This window comes from Alternaria postmessia (assembly GCF_024291825.1).
Source record: "Alternaria postmessia strain BMP 2775 chromosome Unknown scaffold_1, whole genome shotgun sequence".
Lineage (NCBI taxonomy): Eukaryota > Fungi > Ascomycota > Dothideomycetes > Pleosporales > Pleosporaceae > Alternaria > Alternaria postmessia.
This window is the reverse complement of record NW_026260074.1, coordinates 1001280-1024530: the sequence shown is the minus strand read 5'-3', so window position 1 is coordinate 1024530 and position 23251 is coordinate 1001280. Positions and strand designations below refer to the sequence as shown.

The 23251-nt window shown below is 50.4% G+C and overlaps 7 protein-coding genes across 7 annotated transcripts; 5 read left to right on the top strand and 2 right to left on the bottom strand.

The window, feature by feature from the left end:
* Positions 1–554: 554 nt before the first annotated feature.
* Positions 555–5004, top strand: J4E82_000361 (uncharacterized protein; the record flags this gene model as incomplete). Its single annotated transcript, XM_051726682.1, has 2 exons — positions 555–563; positions 703–5004. The coding sequence occupies 2 exons, from the start codon at positions 555–557 to the stop codon at positions 5002–5004; spliced, it is 4311 nt and encodes a 1436-aa protein (XP_051593864.1).
* A 2254-nt stretch (positions 5005–7258) lies between these two features.
* J4E82_000360 (uncharacterized protein) lies at positions 7259–8410 on the top strand (the record flags this gene model as incomplete). The annotated part of the gene is made up of 1 exon (XM_051726681.1): positions 7259–8410. The coding sequence occupies one exon, from the start codon at positions 7259–7261 to the stop codon at positions 8408–8410; it is 1152 nt and encodes a 383-aa protein (XP_051593863.1).
* A 1056-nt stretch (positions 8411–9466) lies between these two features.
* Positions 9467–12229, bottom strand: J4E82_000359 (uncharacterized protein; the record flags this gene model as incomplete). Its single annotated transcript, XM_051726680.1, has 3 exons — positions 9467–10587; positions 10687–11695; positions 12158–12229. 3 exons carry the CDS (start codon positions 12227–12229, stop codon positions 9467–9469), a joined length of 2202 nt encoding a protein of 733 aa, XP_051593862.1.
* A 643-nt stretch (positions 12230–12872) lies between these two features.
* Positions 12873–13882, top strand: J4E82_000358 (uncharacterized protein; the record flags this gene model as incomplete). Its single annotated transcript, XM_051726679.1, has 3 exons — positions 12873–12935; positions 13012–13104; positions 13172–13882. The coding sequence occupies 3 exons, from the start codon at positions 12873–12875 to the stop codon at positions 13880–13882; spliced, it is 867 nt and encodes a 288-aa protein (XP_051593861.1).
* A 2627-nt stretch (positions 13883–16509) lies between these two features.
* J4E82_000357 (uncharacterized protein) lies at positions 16510–17703 on the bottom strand (the record flags this gene model as incomplete). The annotated part of the gene is made up of 1 exon (XM_051726678.1): positions 16510–17703. The coding sequence occupies one exon, from the start codon at positions 17701–17703 to the stop codon at positions 16510–16512; it is 1194 nt and encodes a 397-aa protein (XP_051593860.1).
* A 1806-nt stretch (positions 17704–19509) lies between these two features.
* On the top strand, positions 19510–20612 carry J4E82_000356 (uncharacterized protein; the record flags this gene model as incomplete). Its single annotated transcript, XM_051726677.1, has 3 exons — positions 19510–19579; positions 19640–19728; positions 19782–20612. 3 exons carry the CDS (start codon positions 19510–19512, stop codon positions 20610–20612), a joined length of 990 nt encoding a protein of 329 aa, XP_051593859.1.
* A 541-nt stretch (positions 20613–21153) lies between these two features.
* J4E82_000355 (uncharacterized protein) lies at positions 21154–22692 on the top strand (the record flags this gene model as incomplete). Its single annotated transcript, XM_051726676.1, has 1 exon — positions 21154–22692. The coding sequence occupies one exon, from the start codon at positions 21154–21156 to the stop codon at positions 22690–22692; it is 1539 nt and encodes a 512-aa protein (XP_051593858.1).
* Between the last annotated feature and the right edge of the window lie 559 nt (positions 22693–23251).

Here is a 23251-nt window from a genome sequence, read left to right as displayed (position 1 = left end):
CATGGATCGAGATACCAGGCTGCCGCTGCCGCTGACGTGGAGACTTAGTCGGGCTCTGCCATAGGCGGCCCTTTGGTCAGGTGTAACATTCTTTACGTCTGAATGAAGCCTCTTACACCGTATACACGACCCTCAATGTTTGCTTAACATATGTCGAAAGCACTCTATCGCTTCCTGAAATTCAGGTCCTATCATCAGGATATTCGAGCCACGTCTGGCGGGGTAGTCGCACCGCATTACGATGCAGTCATCACATAAACGTGGATCGGTAGCCTCAGCAGCATCCAACGGGTCATTCTTTTCACGGAGCTTCACGAGAAAGGAGACGGGTCGCATCGATGATGGCACGGCGGAATTTCCCAAGGGCGCTATTGGTTTGACTACCTTACACGATCCTGAGCAAGATGTTGTTGCGGATGTTATTTTTGTTCATGGACTTAACGGCGGCTCGGAAAGTACTTGGACGAAGAATGGTAACTCATCGCTCTTTTGGCCTTCTGCCTGGCTACCAAACGATGAGGCCTTCAAAGATGTCAGAATCCATACCTTTGGGTATGCGTCTGGTCTGAGTAGAGAGTCGGTTCTTCACGTTCCAGATTTTGCGCGATCTTTGCTAGCCTCGATCCATGACTCTCCACGCATACCATCTGGCAACCACGTATGTATTATCTCCCTAAGCGCGAACTTTGCTGATTGCGTAAGGTACCGATGATCTTGATCGGACACAGTATGGGTGGACTGGTTGTCAAGAAGGCCTTCATACTTGGCCACCAGACAAAGGAGTTTGAGGATCTCGTGCGCAACATATTTGCCATCTTCTTCTTGGCGACACCGCACCAGGGCGCCGGAATAGCAGATACCCTTGGTAGGATACTTGCACTGGCCCCTGGCTCCAGGCCCTTTGTTCAAGATCTCTCTCCAGAATCTCCAGTGCTCCAATCCATCAACGAAGACTTTCCCCTCTATAGCAGCTCGCTGCGACTTTTTTCGTTCTATGAGAACGAGCCTATGAAGATCGGCATTGGGACTCAACTGATAGTCGAAAAACATTGTGCCGTCATGAATTACCCAAACGAGCGAAGAACGTACCTAAATGCAAATCATCGCAACGTTGCAAAGTTTTCGCTTCAGACCGATCCATCTTACCTGGCTGTTAGAAACGCGTTAGCAACTACAATTGCTACCAAACGAACGACTAAGGCGCTATTGACTGAGAAAGCGGGATTTGAGCAAATGGCAACGCTCGGAACTTTCCTGAGTATAACCGAGACCCCCGATGAGGAGCTAGAAAGCCAGTCGCTACGACTGTCTGAGACATGCGACTGGTTTCTTGAGAGGACTACATTCCAGGAATGGATAAGCGCAGCCAATTCGAAGACCTTGTGGGTACGTGGTCGACCTGGTGCTGGCAAGAGCGTTCTTTCGGCGCACGTTATCCATCACATCCAAGAGCTAGGTCTCGACTGCTCTTTTTACTTCTTTGTGCAAGGAGACAAGACGAAGGCCACGATTAATACATTCCTCCGATCAATGGCCTGGCAAATGGCGAACCAACATCCTCCTTTACTAAGTACTGTTCTTGAGATCGCAACGAGCTCGCAAACCCCAACGATAAACAAGACTGATCACGTGGCCGTATGGCGACGATTGTTTCTGAGCGGCATGCTAAAATGTCGTTTGGACAGACCACAGTACTGGGTAATCGACGCGGTGGATGAATGCAAAGGAGGGTCTGAGCTTATGACGCTATTAGCGAAGATGCAAGAGACTTGGCCAATCTGTCTCCTTGTAACATCCCGGGACTCATTCGACAAATATGCAGATGGTGCAATCCAGAGGACTGAGGTCGCATCAGAGACTATCGAAGAGGAAGACACCAACAGAGACATTGCTCAGTATCTACGTTCTTGTCAAGATCAATTGCCTGCGACAGGGGCGACGGAGCGCGAAGCGATGGCCCAAGAGATTCTCAAGAACTCAAATGGCTGCTTCCTCTGGGTAACTCTAGTTCTGAAAGAACTGCGCCAGGTCCATACATCTACCGAGATTCGCAAGGTTCTTTCGAGCAACACCGCCGATATGGATGAGATGTACGGTCGAATTCTGGGCGACATGGCGAGTGCTAAATTCGGAAAGGAGCTTGCAAAGGCCATCTTAATCTGGACTACCTTTGCTTTCCGATTTCTCTCGACAGATGAGATGCACTGTGCCATTGAACTTGATATCAATGATAACATCGACGACATCGAAAGATCCATTAGCACGTGCTGTGGCAATCTCGTATACGTAGATCGCAGCAAAAAGGTCCAATTACTCCATCTTACCGTTAGAGATTTTCTCACGCGCCAAGGCATGAGATCAGAGTTTCAGATTGAGCGAGCTACCGCACACAGACGTCTTGCATTAGTTTGTCTGCGCTACCTGACACGTATTCAAACACGTCCAACACAATCTCGGAAGCTCAGCGTGAACCAAGACCAGGAGAAGCCTCGGTTCATGGACTACGCAAGTGAGTATGTTTTCCAGCACATATTCCACGTGAGTTCCAAAGACAACGAAGTTCTGGTATTGTTGGGAAAATTCATGGGATCTGACTGCGTACTGAAATGGATCGAACATTTAGCCAGGAAGGGCGATCTTGAGAAGGTCTTCCAAGCAGGGAAGACTTTGAATAATCTCCTAGGAAGATTGGCGCAACACAGTCCACTAGTCGGGCTGAGGAAAGAGCTTACCGTCTTGCACAGTTGGGGCAACGACCTAACCCATCTGGTTACTAAATTTGGAAAAGAGCTTTCTTTCTCACCATCAGCGATACACCGCTTGATACCACCCTTTTGTCCAGTAGATTCAGCACCGAGCCGACAATTCTCGTCACCCCATCGAGGGCTGAGCGTCCTTGGACAAAGTTCTGAAGGTTGGCAAGACTGTCTTGCAATTCTCAATTACACAAAGCCTGCTCGACCGCTCACTGTAGCTACATCCCAAAGGTTCTTTGGTCTCGGGTTATCTACAGGCAAAGTCATGATATACGATGACGTTACTTGTCAAGAAGAAACTGTCTTGCAGCACGGAGAGCCAGTATGGGCTTTGACCTTCAGCGATACTGGAATGATATGCGCTTCGGCTGGGGCGAGATCTGTCAAAGTCTGGAACGTTACTGATTGGACTGAGATGTTCCGCTTCACTATTCCGGTCATGTGTCTCTCGCTTGCGTTCAGTGGAGAAGACATGCTTTTGTTTGCAGCTACCAAGAAGAATGAGCTGATGTGCTGGAATCTTGCCAACGGTGGCGTACAAGAGGATGTGGCTGACTGGACCATTGAGTTTGATGAGCAGTCTAGCTTGCAGTCGAAACAGCCTACACTAGCAGTGTTTTGTCCTCAGCAAAGCCTGCTAGCTGTTGTTTATCGCGGAGAGGACATAGTCCTGTGGGACTACGAGCGAGATCGTGTATTTGACCTCTACGACAAAGAGACAGGCTCAACTTTACATGGTCCGATGAAGGTCTCGGATGGCAGTACAACCGTGTGGAGCATCCAGTTCAGCACACTCAAAGATGAGACTTTACTTGCTGCTGCCTATTCCGATGGTGATCTTGTCATATATGACACGCTCCATGGAACAGTCCGAGACCTCATAGTAGGCGTCAACGCGCAGAAGCTGTCATGCTCGCCTGATGGGCGCACACTCGCGTGCGCGGATTCGCTTGGTACGATTCAACTTTTCGATATGGAAACAGTCAAACTTTTGTATCGACTGGAGTTTGAAGGCGACGCCATAGCACCTAGAACACTTGCATTCACTTCTGACAACCACCGAATCATTGATATACGAGCAAATCAATGTCGACTTTGGGATCCTGCTGTATTACTTCGGCAAGACATAGACGACGAGAATAGCGATACTATCTCAGTATCTACAGCACCGCACGAGGTCAGCTTTCGCGGATCCATGTCTACTCATATAACAACTCTCGAGTGTGTTCCTCTAGTACCTAGTGTCTTCTGCGGTAAAGAAGATGGGACGGTGCATGTTTACGACATCTCACGAGAACCCAAAAGTACTGAGTTATTTCAACAGTCTGTTGGCATTCCCATCATCATGCTTCATTTCAATGCTGAGAGCACAGTTCTGGCTTGCAGCGATGCGGCCAGCAGAGTAACGGTCAGAAATGTAAAGCGAAGCGGACGGAATAACTGGGCTGTAGCCACTCCAACTGTCGACATTGTAGTTGGGCGCGGGATCACGGGGTTGATGTCAAGTGCCAAGCACTCTCGATGTTTAGTCGCAACAGACGAAGAAGTAAATCTCTGGCTGACTTCATCGGATACTAGTCAGGATTCCTTGGTTACTCTGCGGCCTGACCACAAGGGCGAGTGGATACAACATGGGACTAACGCGGACGTTCTCATATATGTGTCCGCAACTTCTGCCCAGATGTTCTCCTGGACTACACTCGAGCTATTACACACCCTTTCGTTGAGTAGTATGACCGAGCCTTTCACAGCGATTGGTCGTACACGTTCGCTCCGCCACCCTCGTTATTTTGTCGGCGTTTCGGTGGATCCGTCGCATACACGATCGTCGCAAAACGTCATACGGATCTATGACTACAAGGACTTTAGCTCCGAAGCGAAGGATGTAGATCATGTACACGACCTCGGAACCTTGTCATCCGCTGTAAATACGATCATCGGCATGTTCAACGAGAGATTGGTCTTCCTAGACACAAACAACTGGGTGCGCTCCTCGGAAGTCAACACTGCAGACGCACAGCCCGTACGCCACTTCTTTATTCCGAATGACTGGGTGAGCCTTGTACGAGGCTTAGTGGTGGACGTCGGTCACAACGGCGAAATCATATTCGTCAAGCGGGGAGAGCTGTTAGTCATCAAACGTGGACTGGACATGACAGATCAAGGTGTACTTACGCCAAGAAAGAGAAGTATGAGTCCTAGAAGCGCCATGTTCGGAGGACTCGCGCATCGCACAATTAGTCAATGAGGTCAACCGTCATCTTGCTTATCCAAATCTCAGCATGGGACTAGAGAAGGTGATGCGATGATACATTACTGTACCAGAAATGGAGGCAGCGTACTTGACGTTTTATGGACGAACATCCATCTCTAGTGTAAAAGATCAGTATTCCTTCTCGGCTTACACTACCGTGTCGCTAAAGATCTTGGACACGGTATTTTCCGTACAATTGTATTTATAGAAGCTTGTCTTCCCCACATTCTACATTCTTTTTCAAGAATGCACTAGTCACAAACTGTTCTCGCCAGCCTCCATTTCCAGCCCCATTTTTGCAGCAACCCAACAGCGATGATACTAAGAACACCATCAACCAGTCCAATCGACGTGAACATCCATCCGTTCCCAATGGCATTTTTAAGGGGTTCAAGTATTGCCACAGCGACAGCGGAGAGTGCACACCTCGTGATGTTGTTGGAAGCCGCGGCAGTGCCGGCCTTTGATGGGAAGATATCGACCACTAATGTACTGAATAGTTGCAGGACAATGGTACATCTAGCTCCGATGAAGAACTGGAGGATCAGCGGTACACTTGCGTGGATTCGACGCTCGACAGCCCAACCATAACCAATAAGCCCGCCTATTGACAATGCGTGCAGTATGTATGAGCCACTGGAACGAGCGGCCTCGATAGGAAAATTGGTAAGGTCGTCGCCAGACTCTCGATCTATTGGCAGATCATACTTCTCCGCGGTCCTTTTATAATTGAAGTCCAAAAGGCGCCCTGCAATGAAGCCGCCAAGTATAACTCCAGCACCGCCAGACAAAAAACAAAGGCTGACAGCCAATGGATTATAACCATACTGCTGGCTGTATATGAGGGGTATCGAAGCCTGAACGCAGTACCATACAGCGTAAGGAGAAGCGGCCGACCAGAGTATGAGAGCTGTATCAGCATAGAAAATCAGGCGCACGGAGGAGAATGGGTTCGGAAAGCTCCACACACCCGCTCCGTTCTTCCCAGCATTGACATCGCTCGCAAGTTCCGCGGTGTTTATCTTTTCAGGACAGTCCAAGCTAGAAGGCTTTAGAAGTGACCACCACGTCTTCCAGATACCTTGGGCTTGAACCGCCCCGTTACCTACGATATTCCTCGCAGTCTCAGGCATAGTCCACCCAATCATCATAATTGATGTTGCGCCAAAGATGACGAGCGTCCAAAAGCACCACTGCGTTTTTCCTGTGGCCAAAACAACGCCTCCACCTAATACTGGTCCGAAACATGGTCCAAAATTCGTAGAAGCAAGCATCGGCCCAAGAACCTTGCCTCGCTCCGCAGGGATAGAGATGTCTGCGACAACGGCGTACGCGAGTGACATAACAGCTGAACCGCCGATACTTTGTAATGATCGCAGTATTATTAAAGCGGCATAGTTGTGCTTGTTGAGTGCCAAACCAAGACTTGCTGTACAATAGACGAAGAACGTGATCAGAAATACTGGACGGCGGCCCAGGGTGTCGGACATGGGACCGAAGAAAGCTGGAGATATCGCTTGGAACACTAAATAAAGTGTGATCGTCAGATCGATATCGAAGATAGACGCATTGTATTGTCTGCTTAGATTCTCGATCAGCGGAAGGTAGATGGTGGCCGTCAGAGAAGATGCGAGTGTCAAATAGCCTAGAAGGTAGGTGAAGTAGATATGCTGACGGCGATCGAACACGGTGAAAACCTGGGCTGGCCGATCGGGGTTGTGATTGCTTCTTGCAATCTTTTCATTCGACATCGTTTTGTGGCTCGAAGTGTAGAGCAGATATAACCGCGCTTTTCGTGCAAGGAGCGCTGTTGTTGAATGTGCGGGGGTTAATCAGCCTGCCACCCCACGGATGACGTCTTGTAGCTTTGCGCACAACTGTGCCACAATCACAGCCTGCTCGTGGTGCGGGGTAGACACAGATTTGCTTCGGTTGGATATAAACCGAGTAAATACAAGCAGATAGAAGATGTGAACACCCTTGCCGCTCTTGTACATTGCGATACTTGGCCAATAAGTCGACAGCATCTGGACACAAATCATGCGGGTTACATTCGTACGCGTGCGTTTCCTCTCAAATCGATAGACAATGACGGAAGATTGTGAAGGTACTCAAAAGCCATTAAACAGCCCAAGTCTTCGCGATTTCGCGTTAGCCGAACCGTGGATGGGTCATGACCAGTGCGATGTTTCAGCAAGTTTGTGGTGAACCGCTTTTGTTCACTTTAACCCGACCTTAAGCTCTACAAATGGCCAGTCCAAAGGATCATCTGCCAGGTCCCATCTCCGATGATGCCATCAGCCAGCTTCTCCTCTCGATAGGCCTACCTGAGGCCGTCAGTATCACTTCACCAAAAGTCACCGCCGAGTACCACACCATCTACATGATAACCATACCTCAGAACGCGAAGACCTTGCACAAAAAGCTGGTACTTCGCGCCTCTGGACAGCATCTTCCCAGGATCAAAACAGAAAACGAAGTCGCTGTCATGACCTGGGTCAAACAAAACACGAACATACCAATACCAGATCTTGTGGCTTACGATAGCAGTACTATCAATGCTATAGACAACGAGTACACACTTATATCCTTGGTTGAAGGCACCACACTGAGCGGAAAGCACCAATTCCCGACAGAGATCCAAAAGAATCTGATCTTGGACCAATTGGCTGACTACCTGAATCAGTTGCATGTCCATCCATGGGATGCTATCGGTGGTCTCCGTATCAATGAGGCTGGAGCTGTCGTCGTGGATCGAACAGTAGACGAAACCTTCTGGCAAGCCCCCGAAGTGAAGAAGCTGTGGCCGGCGGGAGAATCAGTCGACAGTCTGAACATTGGCGGACCATACTCTACATATGTGGATTTAGTGTCCGCGCAAATCAAGACATACATCCACCTGATAAACATCCACGAAAGCCTTACCTTCATGCGCGATGCGATCCCTCGCCTCGAGGCCTTCGTCAAGGCTCTGCCAGAGCACGCCGAACAACTAAATGACGTGAAATTGCGCCTCGCACACAAAGACCTGCATTTCGCGAACATACTTTACGACCCTGATTCCGGAAAGATCACCGCAATTCTAGACTGGGAGTTCTCTGGCGTCGTGCCATTCCCATCGTGGAACCCGCGTCGCTCTTTCCTCTGGAACGCGAGCGATGACGAAAGCTCTCTGGCGGCAAAGGAACAGCTTTTTAAGCTGTTCGAAGAGCGATGTAAGGATCGTGGTTTCCAGATGTTGGAAGATGCTCGGTACACCTCATCGCTGCAGGAGAGTATGCAGAAGGTCGTGGATTTTCTACGCGCAATCACGGAGGTTGCGCCAAGGGGTCAAAAGGAAGATTTTGTGAACGGCTGGAAGAAGATGGTTCTTCGCAACATCAAAAAGTTCGGGTGCTGATGGCATAATACTGCGTTCGGAAAACACGCGCCTAATCAGAAGAACAAGCAATGGGGTTCTTGATAACGTGATTTCTCACGTGTCATAACGCGCTGGGAGTTGCCGTCTCAATGCTTCTTCTTCTCGGGAAATGTAGCAGCTGCGACGCTGTGAAAGAACGAATCTAGACAGTGTAATCTAGTGCGACCGTATCGTCCGGAATCAAGTGCTCGCTTCAAAAGTAGAATGACTCCGTTCTGCGCATGACTTATCCTATCATTACACCATCTCTACACAGCTTTGCTTGTTCTGCAGCACCTTTCCAATGGAGATATGTATGTTTATAGTTGCCATCCCTAATATGCGATGTATATAAATGAAGCAGACTCATGTAGCGTAGAGTTGAGGGGTAAATTCTGTCGTTTCCTTTCGTAGCTGCCATAATACTGGCCTGTAGATTCTCAATCCAAGCATGAACCTGCGTGATATAGTCGTGTACTGCGAGATCGTGATTGGACGCTAGTGTATTGAATTATACCGATCAGCTTTTGGATAGGCAAATTTGTGGGCTCTGTAATTACCCAATTGCGTAAGTATCTTTCGAGTCAGCACAAGATATGGTGATCTCTCGATCAAAGTATCGAAGGCACGAGGCAGCAAAGGAATGTCGGCACCGCCAGAAAAAGAAGAACCCCTCACGAGATAAGCTGACGGAACGGTCTTTGTGAAACCGTATCACAGATTCATCCACCTAGCACTGATATATCGAGAGGCTCAGCAATAGAAGGAATTGGCAAAAAAAGACATACAACAGCGGGGATTCGCTAGTGGTCACCCACCTAACTACTAATCCGCCGGTACACTGCTTGTATATGGCTGAGCGGACGGGAAGCCTAATTTTCAGTGTCCTATGGTCGTATGTGAAAGATTTGTGGTCGTGTTGCGTAAATGCAGTCAGTGAACGCTGCTACCAATATTGGTCAAAAATCGATTTGCATTAAATGATTCTGCGCTTAGAACGCCAGATAGTATGTATGTATAGGGTATCGTATCAAATCGTGATCATGATGAAAGAAACTAAGAAGTTGAACTCGTGGTACTGCGAGCCGGTGAAAGGAAATTTGACGTAAGCGCTATCCGGTACTTCGGGATGCGGTCAGGCGTAGGGGTGGTCTTGACGCCATTCTGAGGTCGATCAGCGACCTCTGCCTTTGCGCTTTCCGGTGCGTCCTTGGTAGGTGTGCTCTCATCCTCTATTGTTGAATCCTTCCTGCGTTGATTCGGCGTAGGGGTGTCCGGCGTCAATGGTGGGCTGTCCTTGGAAGGTTGTGGTGTGATCCGCTCACCATTCGTCCAAGCCTCGGAGACAAGATTCAAGTTGGCTGGCGTGCTAGCCGTAGATGACGCAGCGACAAGGTCGTCGGAGGAGCGCTTGGTTTGTGAGAAGGATGGTGACGTTGTGATATGAGCATGGGAGAAGCCAAAACCTTCCATCTTGGCCGCCATTGCTTGGTTGTATTCTTGTAAATCATTCGTCTCGGTAGCCGTTGTGGAGGGGATACTGAAATCGTCATGCATCTCGGGAATGGTGCTTATCTGCGAGTTGCCATTCATGACGACTTGGTGCGACACTACCGGGCCTTTCCATTCAGGATGCGGTATTCGTCCGATGATGTTCAGCCTGCCCGTTCCTACTCTAGCCCATTCCCAGATACCTCGACGCGAGGGTGTCCTTTGTGGTGGTTGCACTGGTCCTCCTTCAAGCTCGCCGAGTGCTTCGTCTTCTATGTGGCTATTCTGGTGTGGGGGAGACGCGTCGTCTGAGCTTCGGCGGCGCTCTTCTAGGACTGGGCGTGACTTCTGTATCTCCGTTCCGCTGCTTTGAGCTCGCTCTAGGCGTCTGCGCTCCGGTGGCGTCACTTTGCGCAACTTCTCCCTGTCCTTCTCCCTCTCCCGAATCGCGTCGGGATTGGGCGGCTGACTGGCGACTGCCATCTCCGTCGACGTGACTACTGTCGAACTCGCCGGACTTGTCAGCCGACGGCGGAGAGGACCGGCGCTGCCTTCTTGTGGGCGAGCCGGTAGGGGACGAGACGGGTGAGGCGTCTTCGGGGGAGGAGGGCGGGGAGGGCGGTTCTGCTGGTCGGAGCTTATGTAAGGGACGGATTTGGCGGATGACAGGCCGGCTTTCTTCTTTACTGGTTAATGGATGTTATTATGCGTGTTGTGATTGTGACAGCAACGAGACGGCTGACATGGGATTGAAAATGGGCTGGGTGGAGATCAGAGTCACACACCTTGCTTCCCCTTGCCCTTGCCCTTTGTGTGGCAGTTGGGCCCAGCTTCGTGGTCATGGTAGTCGCACTCGTTGCCCTCATCTGTAGGGTCGTCAAATAGCATGCCACCAGTACCTGACCTGATTGCCTTGACCAAATCGATGGCGAAATCGGGGTTGTTCTCAAAGCATTCGCGGTAAGTCTCGACATCGCGCTCACTGCCAGGATCCATGATCTGGCGGGCTGCGATGCGCGTCATGAGCTTGCGGAACGGTGAGCCTGTCGGACTTTTGCGATAGATGTCGTCGATCTCGTCAGCGTCAGGTACCAGCTCGGCCTCATTTAGGCCTTTTCGATACTGATCCATGGCGACGTTCTTTAACTGAGCCATGTCGAAGCGATCGCAGAGGAGATAGAGTTTGTGGCAGCTCACAGCATACTCGTACTTTAGGTTGGCGTCAGCCATGTCGGAGACATCGTCGAGGCTGCCTTGGTACAGCCATTTCACCAGCAGCTCGAAGCCGGCGGGGCTGTGGTCGGGGAGATCGAGCTGGTCTTTTCTACTGTGGCCGTCTGCATCACCAAGCAGCTCGTTCTCGAGGGTCTCGGAGTGGTGGCACAAGAGGTTGCGGTGTAGCGACCAGTGGCGCTTGGACTCGCCTACGTATATATCGATCATAGGGCCGGAGAGCAGTCTATCGCGTTGCAGCTTAGCTTTTGCCCGTACATGGAGGCGATGGGAATAGAGGCGGTGGGTCAGGGCCGGGCGCAACGCGATGCATCGCGAAGGTGCTTCGGGCCTTTGCGCCAGGTCGAATTGCGGTGCATCGGCAGACGGCGCATTCTTGGGCAGGTCGTCGTCGCCTTCCAAAGACGCCTGCGATGCACCTGCCCTCTTACCGTGGTCGAGGAAAGGATCGTCTACGTACTCAGCAAAAGTCGCGGCAGGCACGTCGCCAATGCTCCCAGAAGCCATCCGTGACCGTTTGGAACCCGGAATGGCAAAATCACGATTGTATGATCGCAACGTCTGCCACATGCAGCGCGGTGATGGCGCTCATGTATGCGCAACAACTTCTGTTGGGAATAGTACGTGTCGCGATGCGGTGAGGGCTGTGAGGTGTCTTTGGGTGAGGTGTACCGTGGAGACGGGCTGGAGTGGAGACGTCCATGGAGCATGCGAGGATGGCTGGGTGGCTTGCCGTGACGTCGTTGGCACGTCCGGGTTAGCTTCCGCTCTGCCTAGACCCGGCTCATCGTGATCGCTCCAGGACCTGCATTGCTACCGCGAGCAGCTACTTAACCATCAACCATCTACACCCTCTTATCAAATGTCTGCTCCGCGAGAACCCCATCGGTTGCATAGCGACAGTAGCGCCGACGGCTATTTCGCCTATCCAGACACCGCCGCACTGAGCATCTGCGGAGTCGCCTATTTACCATAGCTTCTCTTACCAAAGTAGGCTCGTTAGACAAGGGTTGCTCTCCTTACCTCAGAACCGTTGTTTCCAGCCACGGCAAAGTTCCAGCTAACACGGGCCTGTAATTTGACTCTTGTGTACATGATCAACAAACACTAGAAAGACCATTTATACAAATTGACCCATTGGTGGCTCTTGAAGCTTCGACTTGGGCACACCCTGGGCACACTGCCGATTTCCACTTCTCTCTTACTTTGCTTTCGCTTTGAAAATCTCTGGAAAAAGCCCTCTTTTTCTTTGCTCGCATCTCCTCAATTCCCACCAAACTCGCTTCTATAACATCATGCCACCCACACTCAAAGATCGCACGCGATTTGCAGCGATCGTCCAGTCCAGCTCCTCACGAAACACCCAACTCAAGCAAATGTGGAGAAAAGCAATGCTGTGCTGTGGAGATTCGTCGTCCAAGCGGCCTTCCGAAGGAATTTCTGGCAGGCGAAAGCTTGCGCTGTACATGTTGCCACGACCCTCTACCAGGAACTTCGTCACGGACTCGAAAGGATACCTTTCGAGATAGTTTCAAACACCTATGCTGGGGCCGGTCTGCAAGGATCAGTATCCTGGCCAATGGGAAAGCGACTCTATGCGCCAGGGCCAGCCTGAGTCTACGACCCCATTCCGCGGACGCCTCATACCGCTTCCCGTTCTACAGCTGCACTACAAGGCGACCGTAGAAAAAGCACGCAACATTGCTTTCTTTACTCCAGCTCACATCGAATCGCTCATATGACCAGTTCGCCGACTTTACATGACACATTTGGCTGTGAGCCCTTTGATCATTTCCTCCTGGTATGCCTGGTCGCACTCCACTCAAGCCAGCCAGGACGGCTGAAGCTCCCTAGTCGCGGCTGACGCGGGGCAACAGGAAAAATGGGACCCAGAGTCGACTCTACACCAAGACGAGCAAGAACGAAACATTGTCAGAGCATGGATTAGCCTCGGCCAACGTGGCCGCTATGTAGGATCTCCTCGTCCAACCATGGGGATACTTTGCAGGTCAAGCCACTGATGTGCACGTCAATCAGCCATACTTCGAGCGATGCAGGGAAGACGATATTTCTTTGCCCGATCACATCCCTTCAAACCTGTCAGTGTTTGAGAAGCGCAAGGCGACAGATCCAGACAATTGGGGTGTTGCTGGTGTTATCTGGATCCGGACATGGTACGGCAACGAAGCATCTCTGGACAACATTTCGGATAAAGAGATCGTCACGCGTGCGAGTGCCGACGAAGCATATACTCGGTTGTGGCGGAAAGCTTCATGTCCTCCACAGGACCATTACAAGTTTGACGCTGATCTGTTTGGCCCAAATGTATTCGGAGACAATGCTACTGCTTATGGGGTAATAGCACGGGACGCAGACGATGAGGTGGAGCTGATGAGTGATATACCATCCTTCATCCTGAGCGCTCTGATCCAGTGCCCCGACGCGATGGAACCTAATAGTGGAAGTCGTGATACGGCGGAGGACGACGATGATCTAAGATTGCGACAAGCTCTGCTTGTAGTGGTTGCAGACCGTGAGGCATGTGAAGATGGTTGGGTATTGCTTGTAGCTCTTAACCATAAAGGCCAGGTGTTGCACATGCGTGTCAGATGTAAAGCCTATCAAGTCTCAGAGCAAGTGTACTCTTTCAGGGACGGTGGTGAGCCACTGGATATCACGGAAAGGGAAGAGAATATAATTCACTATCTGGATGGCAATAAATCGGGCGATGGATGGGATGAAGACTGACCCATCACAAGGGTGCAAAGACGCTACTAGGCTCTCCACAAACACGAGCTAAAACTACCAACATTCTCAGGCTTGTTGCCTAATGATCCGGAAGTTTGTTGTACTGTCGCAGAGAAAGTAATGGTATAGATGTCTGCGTATTCTCATCCAAATCACCCCCGCTCGCAAAGCGCAACTTTCGACAAGATCCGCCGTGTTCGTAATCCCAAACCATTCTACCCAGTTTCTTATCGCCACCGCTCAAAGCGACCGCATTACAAAGCCCATCCCCATTCTTATGACACACTGCATCCATGTTCGTGGTAAGGGCCACAAGCGTTGGGTCTCGAACGGTTTTCGAAGTTTTGGTCGTGGTGGATTGCACTACCCACAAGAGCAGAGCTGCAAGTGTCAAAGTTGCATTCAAAGCCAACCACACATACAAACGACGCCGATTGACTAACGCACGCACTATTGGTTCTGATGGTATCGCGGTAATTGTCGTAGTGGAGTCTGTGGCTTGTTCTACCAGAGCGCTACGCGTCGCGTGGTACGCGACTGTCAACATTCCTGCAAGATAACCTTGCACATTGTCTTCTCGGTGCTGCGACCCAACGCCCAGCGAGACCAGATGTTGTAAAACGTCTGTCATCATATCCAAGGTGGGGAGTATAGCTAAATCAGGTATCAGGTCTGGCTGCGACTGATTCGCTCCGTTTAGTGGTGATGCTACGTGGAGGTTTTCGGAAGCACCAACCAGTGTGATGTTGTAGTTTTGTTCCTTGATCATTCCAATCCTCATCGTAACCTCTGCGACTAGAAAGCAATCCGTCGCGGTCCATTCACCGTCGAGGAACCATGAAGAAGTGAACTGGCTCACGCCTATGGGCAACTGTCCAAATCTACCCGGTTTAGATGAGCACTGGGTAGTATTGGTTCCCAAGTCTGCGTCGTCCTCTTTATTTAGGCCTATACGACCGACAAGAATTGAGACATTTCTCTTGTTCTCGTAAAAGGTAGTTGGCTTCTTGTAGAGTTCTTTGGCGCTCGTAAAGTTCCACTTTTCTGTCATCCAGAAACCTAAGTTTCCCATCTTTTTACTGTTAGCGGGAAGTTCCTGCATGCTAGCATTAGCGAGGGAACTTGGCTTCCAATCTCCAAGGGTTTCCGAGTCGAATTGTACGTTCATCCACTCGATATTCGAAACTTCAAAATATGGCATTTGCGTTAAAACAAGACTCTCCGAGGGCAGATGATGATCCAAGTACATATAGCGTCGTTGAGTAGCTTGTGTGGCGCTAAAAGCGTGGTCCGAATCCCTGGCACCCATAGTAGCCGCTCTTAATGCGATCGCGACAATATCTTCGGGGTAAAGAAAGCTGTTCCACGCGTCTTGGGTCCTGATATCCGGAAGGTCATAGTTTCGTGTTCGAGGATGGACGAGCTGGGATGAAGGAATCCACTGCAAGGACGAGTTGGCGAGAGGTGCTGCAATAGAGGATGGCCACACGAGTACGACAATGATGACTGCAAACAGCGACCAGTATAGATGCTGGGTGGATCCAAAGCCAGACAATATCGGAAGCCTCATGTCTACCACGCGGCAAAGCTCCACAAGTGTGATTCCGGTTTTGCCAAGAAGGAGGAAGACAAGGCGCCAGATGATGAGTGACGAGCCAATCTCAGCTACGAGCCGCAGAAGGACTAATGCAGCGGAAACAAAGCCAGTCGATTCCGCTTGGTATAGCCCAGACTCGCGCTGGAAGAAGTAGGCTGGTGTTGCGATTCTGAAAGCACGCCCATCGACTAGGGTGAACATGATCCCAACAAAGGCTATACACAGACACAGGTGAAGTGGGTACCAGTGCCATGCTTTACAGGAGTTCCAGAAACCTTTGTCGTCTTGACGATTGAAGCAAATTTGCGGCTGGTCTAGTTGATGCGTGGAAATCGTGGCCTGGGGTCTCATGTTGAATCGATTGATCTTTAAGAGACTGTAGGAGATTGAGGAAGCGCCGAGAGGATGGAATAGAACCTTAGAAGGCTGGCTCTAAGACTGCGTCTTTTGCTTCGCATCCAAACACCCGAGGACCCGCATTGAGTCGATGCACAGTCGGGTCGGTTCCCCTCAGCCTGATGCACCTCTACTGATAACGAACGCCACTTCTCACAACGAAAGAGTTGAGGCGCTCCACAAACGAACGCTATTCCAGATGCGTATATGGAAGGATCACGCAACTGACAGTGCTTAATGATTATTGGTCACACACTGCATTTGCATCGCATCTACGCGTACTCGAAATAGAGGTTTCCAAGTGAAGCTCGAGTCCATGAGCATGTTGACAATCGCACGTCTTACAGGTTCACCGTTTGGAACTATCCTATAGACGTTGCATATGATCGACAAGGCTAGGTTGCGCAAAAAGCAATGGCTTCGGGAGCACCTCGCCAATATAGAACGGCGGAGATATGTGCAACAAGGCCTATGTTCGTGTATAAACGAACACAGCAAAGACCAAGAGATATTGTATCCAAAGGGAAGATCAAGACTTACCTGAGCGCAGACTGTCAGATCCAAGGGGGTCTGATATTGTATGATAGGCAGGCATGAAGAGACTGTCCGTTAGAACCTCCACCCCTCTGAACTCTTATTGCCATGCATAGTGCTCGTTGTTCAACCATAAAGGCGCCTCGTTGTCCGTACCGCCACACTCGCCGTACCAAAGCAGACTGGCGATACTATCGTTCTCCCGCTCCACGACCTCAAATTCCAGGCCACTCTGAGCCAGCATGTCCAGAACCAAGGGCGTCGGATCCCACAATTCGACGACGTCTAATCTCCAACTCTTCGCTTCGGCCCTTGCTGCTTGTAAAACCGCTCTGAGATATTTCACTTGTTGGTTGTAAGCATCAAAATCAGGCCGTTTTACCGCATCTGAAGAGAGCCTTGTTGCGGTCTCGTCGATCTCTACGACAAGCCGAAGCACGTATAGCACGTTCTCCGATGAACTTTTGTCGGGTTGGTTGTAGTACCGGTGAGTCCAAATGGCCCAGATCTGACTGCCTGGTGGTCCGGCGATAGCACCTTTCACGTCGGGTGTTCTATTAAAAAGGTGTCTGGTGGCGAAATTTTCTTTAGATATGTGCCACAGCATATGGTCCAGGTCTGGAATGATCGTGAAGCGGGATCTTGAGCCTTGTGCGGGTACAGCCATACGAGATCGAACCATCCTTTCATCCCGCTTGCAAAGTGCCTCCAGTTCATTTTCTACGATTGGTAAAGCGAGCGAAGGCCATACGGTAGCATCAGGTTGAAGCTCGATCTGCGAATTTGTCGCGTTCGGTGGCCAACCCAGCTTCGTATAAAACTGCTTGCCGATGTCAGAGTATAGAGTGCTCCCCACACACTGCTGCCCTTCCGCCTGCCATGTGTGTAACACTCTCGCCAGCTCACGCATCATGCGTGCTGAATAACCTTGACCTCGGTATACCTCAGGGCAAAAGACACTGGCTATACCGTGTACTATGTTTTCACTGATCGTACCGCTAGTATCGCTGGTGAGCGAGCGCTTGTAAAAGCTCTCGCAAGAGCACAGAATTTGACGTTCCCCTGGAGCTTGATCTCGGTGGACTAAGATCCACATTGTCATGCCTCCATTGCGGGCCAAAGGCACAGTGGTGAGGAATTGTGACTCTTCCAAGAAAAGCGGGAGTGTGAGCGAATCTTTCCATATGGTGAAGGTATTCGTCGAAATTGCTGTGCACTCCTCAGTGGTAGGATGTCGGAGAACTAGGTAGGAACTATCGCACGGCGGTAGGTCTACTTCGGCGGACTTAACCATGGTGGCGGATTTCCAGTGCGCAGCTTCGATTTGATTCTGATAGTCGTCCTGAATGTCGTTACTGCGGCATGTGCTCTGTTGGAAGCATGCTTGGGTGTCACGAGCTCCGGGTACCTCTATATGCACAATCGGGCGTGACGGCGCGATATCATTGAAATCGGTATGGGCATACAGCCTTTGAAACTATAATAATCCAGTTCTTTAGACATTCTGGCCATTGGATAAGTACTACGTATTTGCGGGGGGAGGGTGTCAAAACGCGTCAATAACGCGCTAGGTGGGGTGTGATGTCATCTTCATCTGCACAGTGGAAATCGCTTGCCGCGTCCGCCGCACGAGGACAGCCACAAGCAAGATCTTCCCCCTCACCCTTCTCTATCAACACTCACACTATATCTTTGCGTCCTCATCACGCATCATAAATACACGTTACACAGTGATCATCGTTCTGCTTCGTACACTATTACTCAACAGCCTCGCGAACACCACACAAGCATACGACAAATCGGCTAAGCGTGCATGAACGAAATAGTCCTTGCGATCAAGATTCATAGCTGCTAAGCAACAACAGCAGCCTCTCTTGGCTCACCAATACCGTAACATGCCATCTAGCTCACAATGCTGTTCACTCGATGGTCGGCGCCTCATTCAACAACACTGAAACGTTGCCTGCGAACGGATCGCTCACGCGCCTTTCATCGCGATATGCCGATGTACACCCCGTCGAGTCTCGGTCTAGATGTGATTTACATGTATACCTTATACTTTCCTTCTGCGAGCGTACCCAAGTGCCCTTCGAGTGAAGCTCGCCCTTGAACGTTGTTATAACACATAATTTCGTCGACGAAAACCTGAACTAGATGCTGCATCTACAAAAGTATGCGCGATCAATACACTCGAAACGTCCGCCGTCAGGTGCGCATAGAAAGTATTCGCAAAGTCTGCCGCGAACACAGAGCTTGTCAAATACCTCAAGACACCAGCCAACGGATCGGAGTTCTACGACAAGAGCGCTTCGGGTACAGGACAGCGCCGCAAGACTGTCCTCGCTATTCATGACAAGATCTGCGTCGTCTGAAATTTGCAACATTGAGTCCACCAGAAACCATGTCCGCCGCTTTCCACAATTTTGGGTGTCGATGTTAAAAGGCGTGCTTGCTGAGAAGACCAGAGTTAGTGCTCTGTGCCAGCAGGAAGCAGCACGGCATTCGTGATCATGGGTTCTTTCCTCGTCTTCTCTATCCTTAAAGCGAACTTGGATACCCGTGTAAGTGAACTGCTTGCTTTGTTTTGTATCTTTATTGACTTTCTCATCAACTTCCCCAGGTCACCAGTCACATTCACATATCGCTTTGGAAACGACTATCGAGAGAGCATCGCGTAAAGGACAAACCCAGAAACTCCGACTCGGCATCACGTTCAAGCACATCATAATGTGACGAGGGCGTTGCCAACTGTAAGCGATATCACGCTACTCGATTGGTTGCCTTTCCGATTGGCGCCCATCACCATTACTAAAGGTTAATGTTGAGGCGCCTCTAAAAGCGATACTTCCGATGCAACTACACGAATATCCACAAACAAAAACGACAACTCCACAGACTGCATGTAATTGCGGATATTGTCTTATGTCCGATGCGGTGCAATCGCCCCATGTTGTCAGCCTAGCCGCCCTAGCGGAGATAATTGGTGGAAGAAGGAGTGTCGGGCGTATGAATTTGGGGCGTATTTAAGCAAACATCTACGTCGCAACCATAGGATGATCTAGCACAAACACCTCAACCCAATCTCCAACACAGAAACGAAATGTCTCCCTTGTCCGCCCCTAAGACAATCGCTGGGAAGCCTGTTGGTCCCATCGGCTATGGCCTAATGAGTAAGTTGCATATAGAACACAGCAATGTGCTATCACAATCGCTAAGCACCACCTGTATAGCCCTCACGCTGTTCGGCGACATCACCCACGATGAGGCGACCAAGCCATTGAAAACCGCTTTGGAAAACGGTGCTACCTTCTGGAACGCCGTACGAATCCCATGAGAGATTTGTTCATACAGCGTTTGCTGACATCCTCATAGGGAACCTTCTACGGATCTCCAGACGCAAATTCTCTCCACCTCCTCAAACACTACTTTACCAAGTACCCGGAAGATGCATCGCGCGTTGTGCTCAGCATCAAAGGCGCCTATGATGGAGCTACACAGTCACCAACTGCTAGTCCAGAGCAGATTCGGGCATCCGTTGACGAATGCCTCACCTTGCTCAATGGTCTCAAGTCCATCGATCTCTTTGAGCCCGCGCGCGTCGACCCCAACGTTCCTATAGAGGAGAGTGTCAGAGCGCTTGCTGAGTTAATTAAGGAGGGCAAAATTGGATCCTATGGCCTCAGCGAGGTGAGCGCTCAAACCATCCGTCGAGCTCATGCCGTATACCCTCCCGCCGCTGTCGAGATCGAACTGAGCCTGTTTTCGCAAGGAGCTCTGGAAAAGGGAGGCGTCGTCGACACTTGCCGTGAGCTCAGCATCCCTGTTGTCGGATACAGCCCCCTCGACCGCGGCTGGCTGACTGGGCAGTTCAAGACTCTCGATGATATCCCCAAAGACGACTTCCGCCGTTTTTACCCGCGCTTCCAGCCTGGAAACTTCGAGAAGAACGTAGAGCTAGCTGAGGCTGTTGGGAATGTTGCCAAGAAGAAGGGGACTACCAGCGCACAAGTCGCTATTGCTTGGGTACAGCAGCAGGGTGTTCTGCCCATCCCCGGTTCCACCAAGGTGGAGCGTGTCATGGAGAACACCAAGTACGTCGAGCTTACGCAAGCGGAGACTCAGGAACTTGACAAAGCTCTTAGCAAGGCCATTGTCTCAGGCCATCGATACCCTGAGATATTCCGTGCTCATCTGGACAGATAGGAGAGAACCGTGAGCAGGTCGATATGGATCTGATGTTACAAATGATTATATGTATACTCAACAACTCCTTTCAATCACATACGACCATAGGACACTGAAAATTAGGCTTCCCGTCCGCTCAGCCATATACAAGCAGTGTACCGGCGGATTAGTAGTTAGGTGGGTGACCACTAGCGAATCCCCGCTGTTGTATGTTTTTTGTTAGTTCACCCTATCTTTTTGCGCTCGGTGAACTCGTTTTATTATAGCTTTCACGTTATGTCAATGTAGACATATCAAAGAGATGTAGAACAGATGACTTGGAATTGAGCACAAATGGAGAGATTTTCTTGCACCCGACAAACAATTCGCGGCTATGAAATAACTCATACAGGACTTAGTCGATCGCATCTGCAGCTGCGTATTTCCTGATACCCTTGAGAATACTCTTTTGCTCTTACATACATTTTTGGAAACCCCTGCTAGCGCCTTGGTACCCCTTGTACCTGCTCAACAGCGTTTCCACAACGATGGCACACTCCTTTCCTACCTCATTCACGCCATGGACAAACTGCCACAGGAGCTGATCAATCGTATAGTGTGGTTCGCAGAGCGCTACCCAGACCAAGAAAAGTGGCATTCGGCGATAGGACAATCTTTCAAGCCCGATGGTGCGCCATCTCAGTTTCCTCGCCTTGCCATTCTCAATCGCACTTGGAAGGAAGCAGTTGAGACCATTACGTTTCACCATTTAGGTGTCAAGAGCGATGAGCTGGGATCGCTTCAGTCGATTGTAACAGGAAATCGTCGCAAGTACCTCTCCTGGATCAGTTTCAAAGCGGAACTGCCAACATATTCGGGAGAAGCATACGAACACAAGGAGTCACGGCTTGATCAGCATGCCAACAACGAGGCATTTACGAAAGCTGTTAGCGATCTTTTCACCGTGTTGCGAACCTGGGAAGATAATGGTGTGAAGAACGGAGTGCGGCTTAACATTGTGGGAGCTTCGTCGCCAACAGACTTTCGGGAAGTGGATGAGCTCCAGATTGAGCTTGGTGAATGCAGAGATATTCAATCCGCTCGTTGGGCAGACTCGCACCTGCGCCTTGTGCAACCCGAGAATCTGCCTACATTATCTAATGTGCAGCATCTCACTATCGAGAATTCGGGTGGGCGAAGACTTGCACCAAGCGTTGCACCAAATTTAGGTGTGGCACTGCCAGAGCTCAGGACAGTGGACTGGGAGTTTCCAGACTGCGAGGCTGATTCTGACGCGGGGTCGGATCAGGATTCATTGGATTCAGACTTTGATCCGGAGTGGGAGTCGGCGACATCTCCCAAGGCGCGCGCCTCAGCGCGCGCTGAATTTGCCAACAAGCTCTCGATGACGCATTTCCGCTCGCTCAATTCTGCCAATATTGTCTTATACCACTGCACTCCTTCAGACCAGAGGTACACAGTTCCGAGCATTGTGCCAGAAGGCTACACATACGACCCGTTCAGTTCATCAATCCGAACCTTTTCACAATGTCTTACAACTCTCACTTTGAGTGCGCACGTCGACCCTACGCTATTTTGGCCATCAGATGGAAACGCGATTCCACCGTCTTGGCCACACTTGAAGTCGCTTGACATCACATTTGACATGGTCGCTCCATCTGGTAAATGGTACTTCACTGGTCCAACACCGGCCTACGATTCCGACGACGACCCCGAGCACGGAGTTATTGGAAGTGTCGATACACGCGAATTCAGCTGGGCAGACTTCCGGCAGCACCCCGATCCAGAGACCTTCGATCCTTTTCTCGGCGCGCTCGCAAAAGCCGTTACTCAGATGCCAGTTCTCGAGTCCTTCATGCTTACGTCTGATATGGTGGGTAAGGCAGGGAAACTGCACATTTCATATCACGCGCCAGGCCAGAGAGCGGAGTGGGGTGATGAAAGGCCGGAGGACAAGGATCACAGAAGGATTTACTACGCGTGTGAGACTGGGGTATGGGTACCAGAGCCACAGATCTCCGAAGGGTTGAAACGCGCAGGAGTTCAAAAGTACGGTGGGGAAGCGATCGAGCGATATGTGGGAAGTCAGTACTATTGAAAGTGAGCAGGTTGAATACGTGCGTAGGAACATACGTTTAAACGCGACTAATATCGCTGTAATAGACCGCATCAACAGTCATCTGTCGCAGTGGTTGTTGAATCGCGAATACTTTGAGCGTCATGCGCAAGAAGAGGTTGATAAGGCGGCGCATATTTCTTTGACTCTCATTTCGAAACGGTGCTCTTCCCCTACGAGTCGATGTCCTGCGTCTTTGACTATTATCCGTGTCCTTTTGCTATCTTTCGTTCTCAGTGTCTTTCACAACCTCTACTCCGCCTCGCTCACCCAGCGATTACTAAGGGTTTTCTCCTTTGCCTCGCAGAACGAGACGTGTTGTATGTTGAACTCATTTGACGACTGGTGAATCTAATTTCGGAGACTTCATGATGCTGCCGCTGTGCAGTAAGATAGACAATGTGTGCGTGCACGATCGTCTCGTGCATTCCTCGTGTTAGCGTCAAGTGTGACAAACACCGCTGCGCTCTCGTCTTTACGCGCAACGATACCGCTCTCCGAAAATTTGGTTCCGACGCCATAACGCTCGCTAAATCCCACC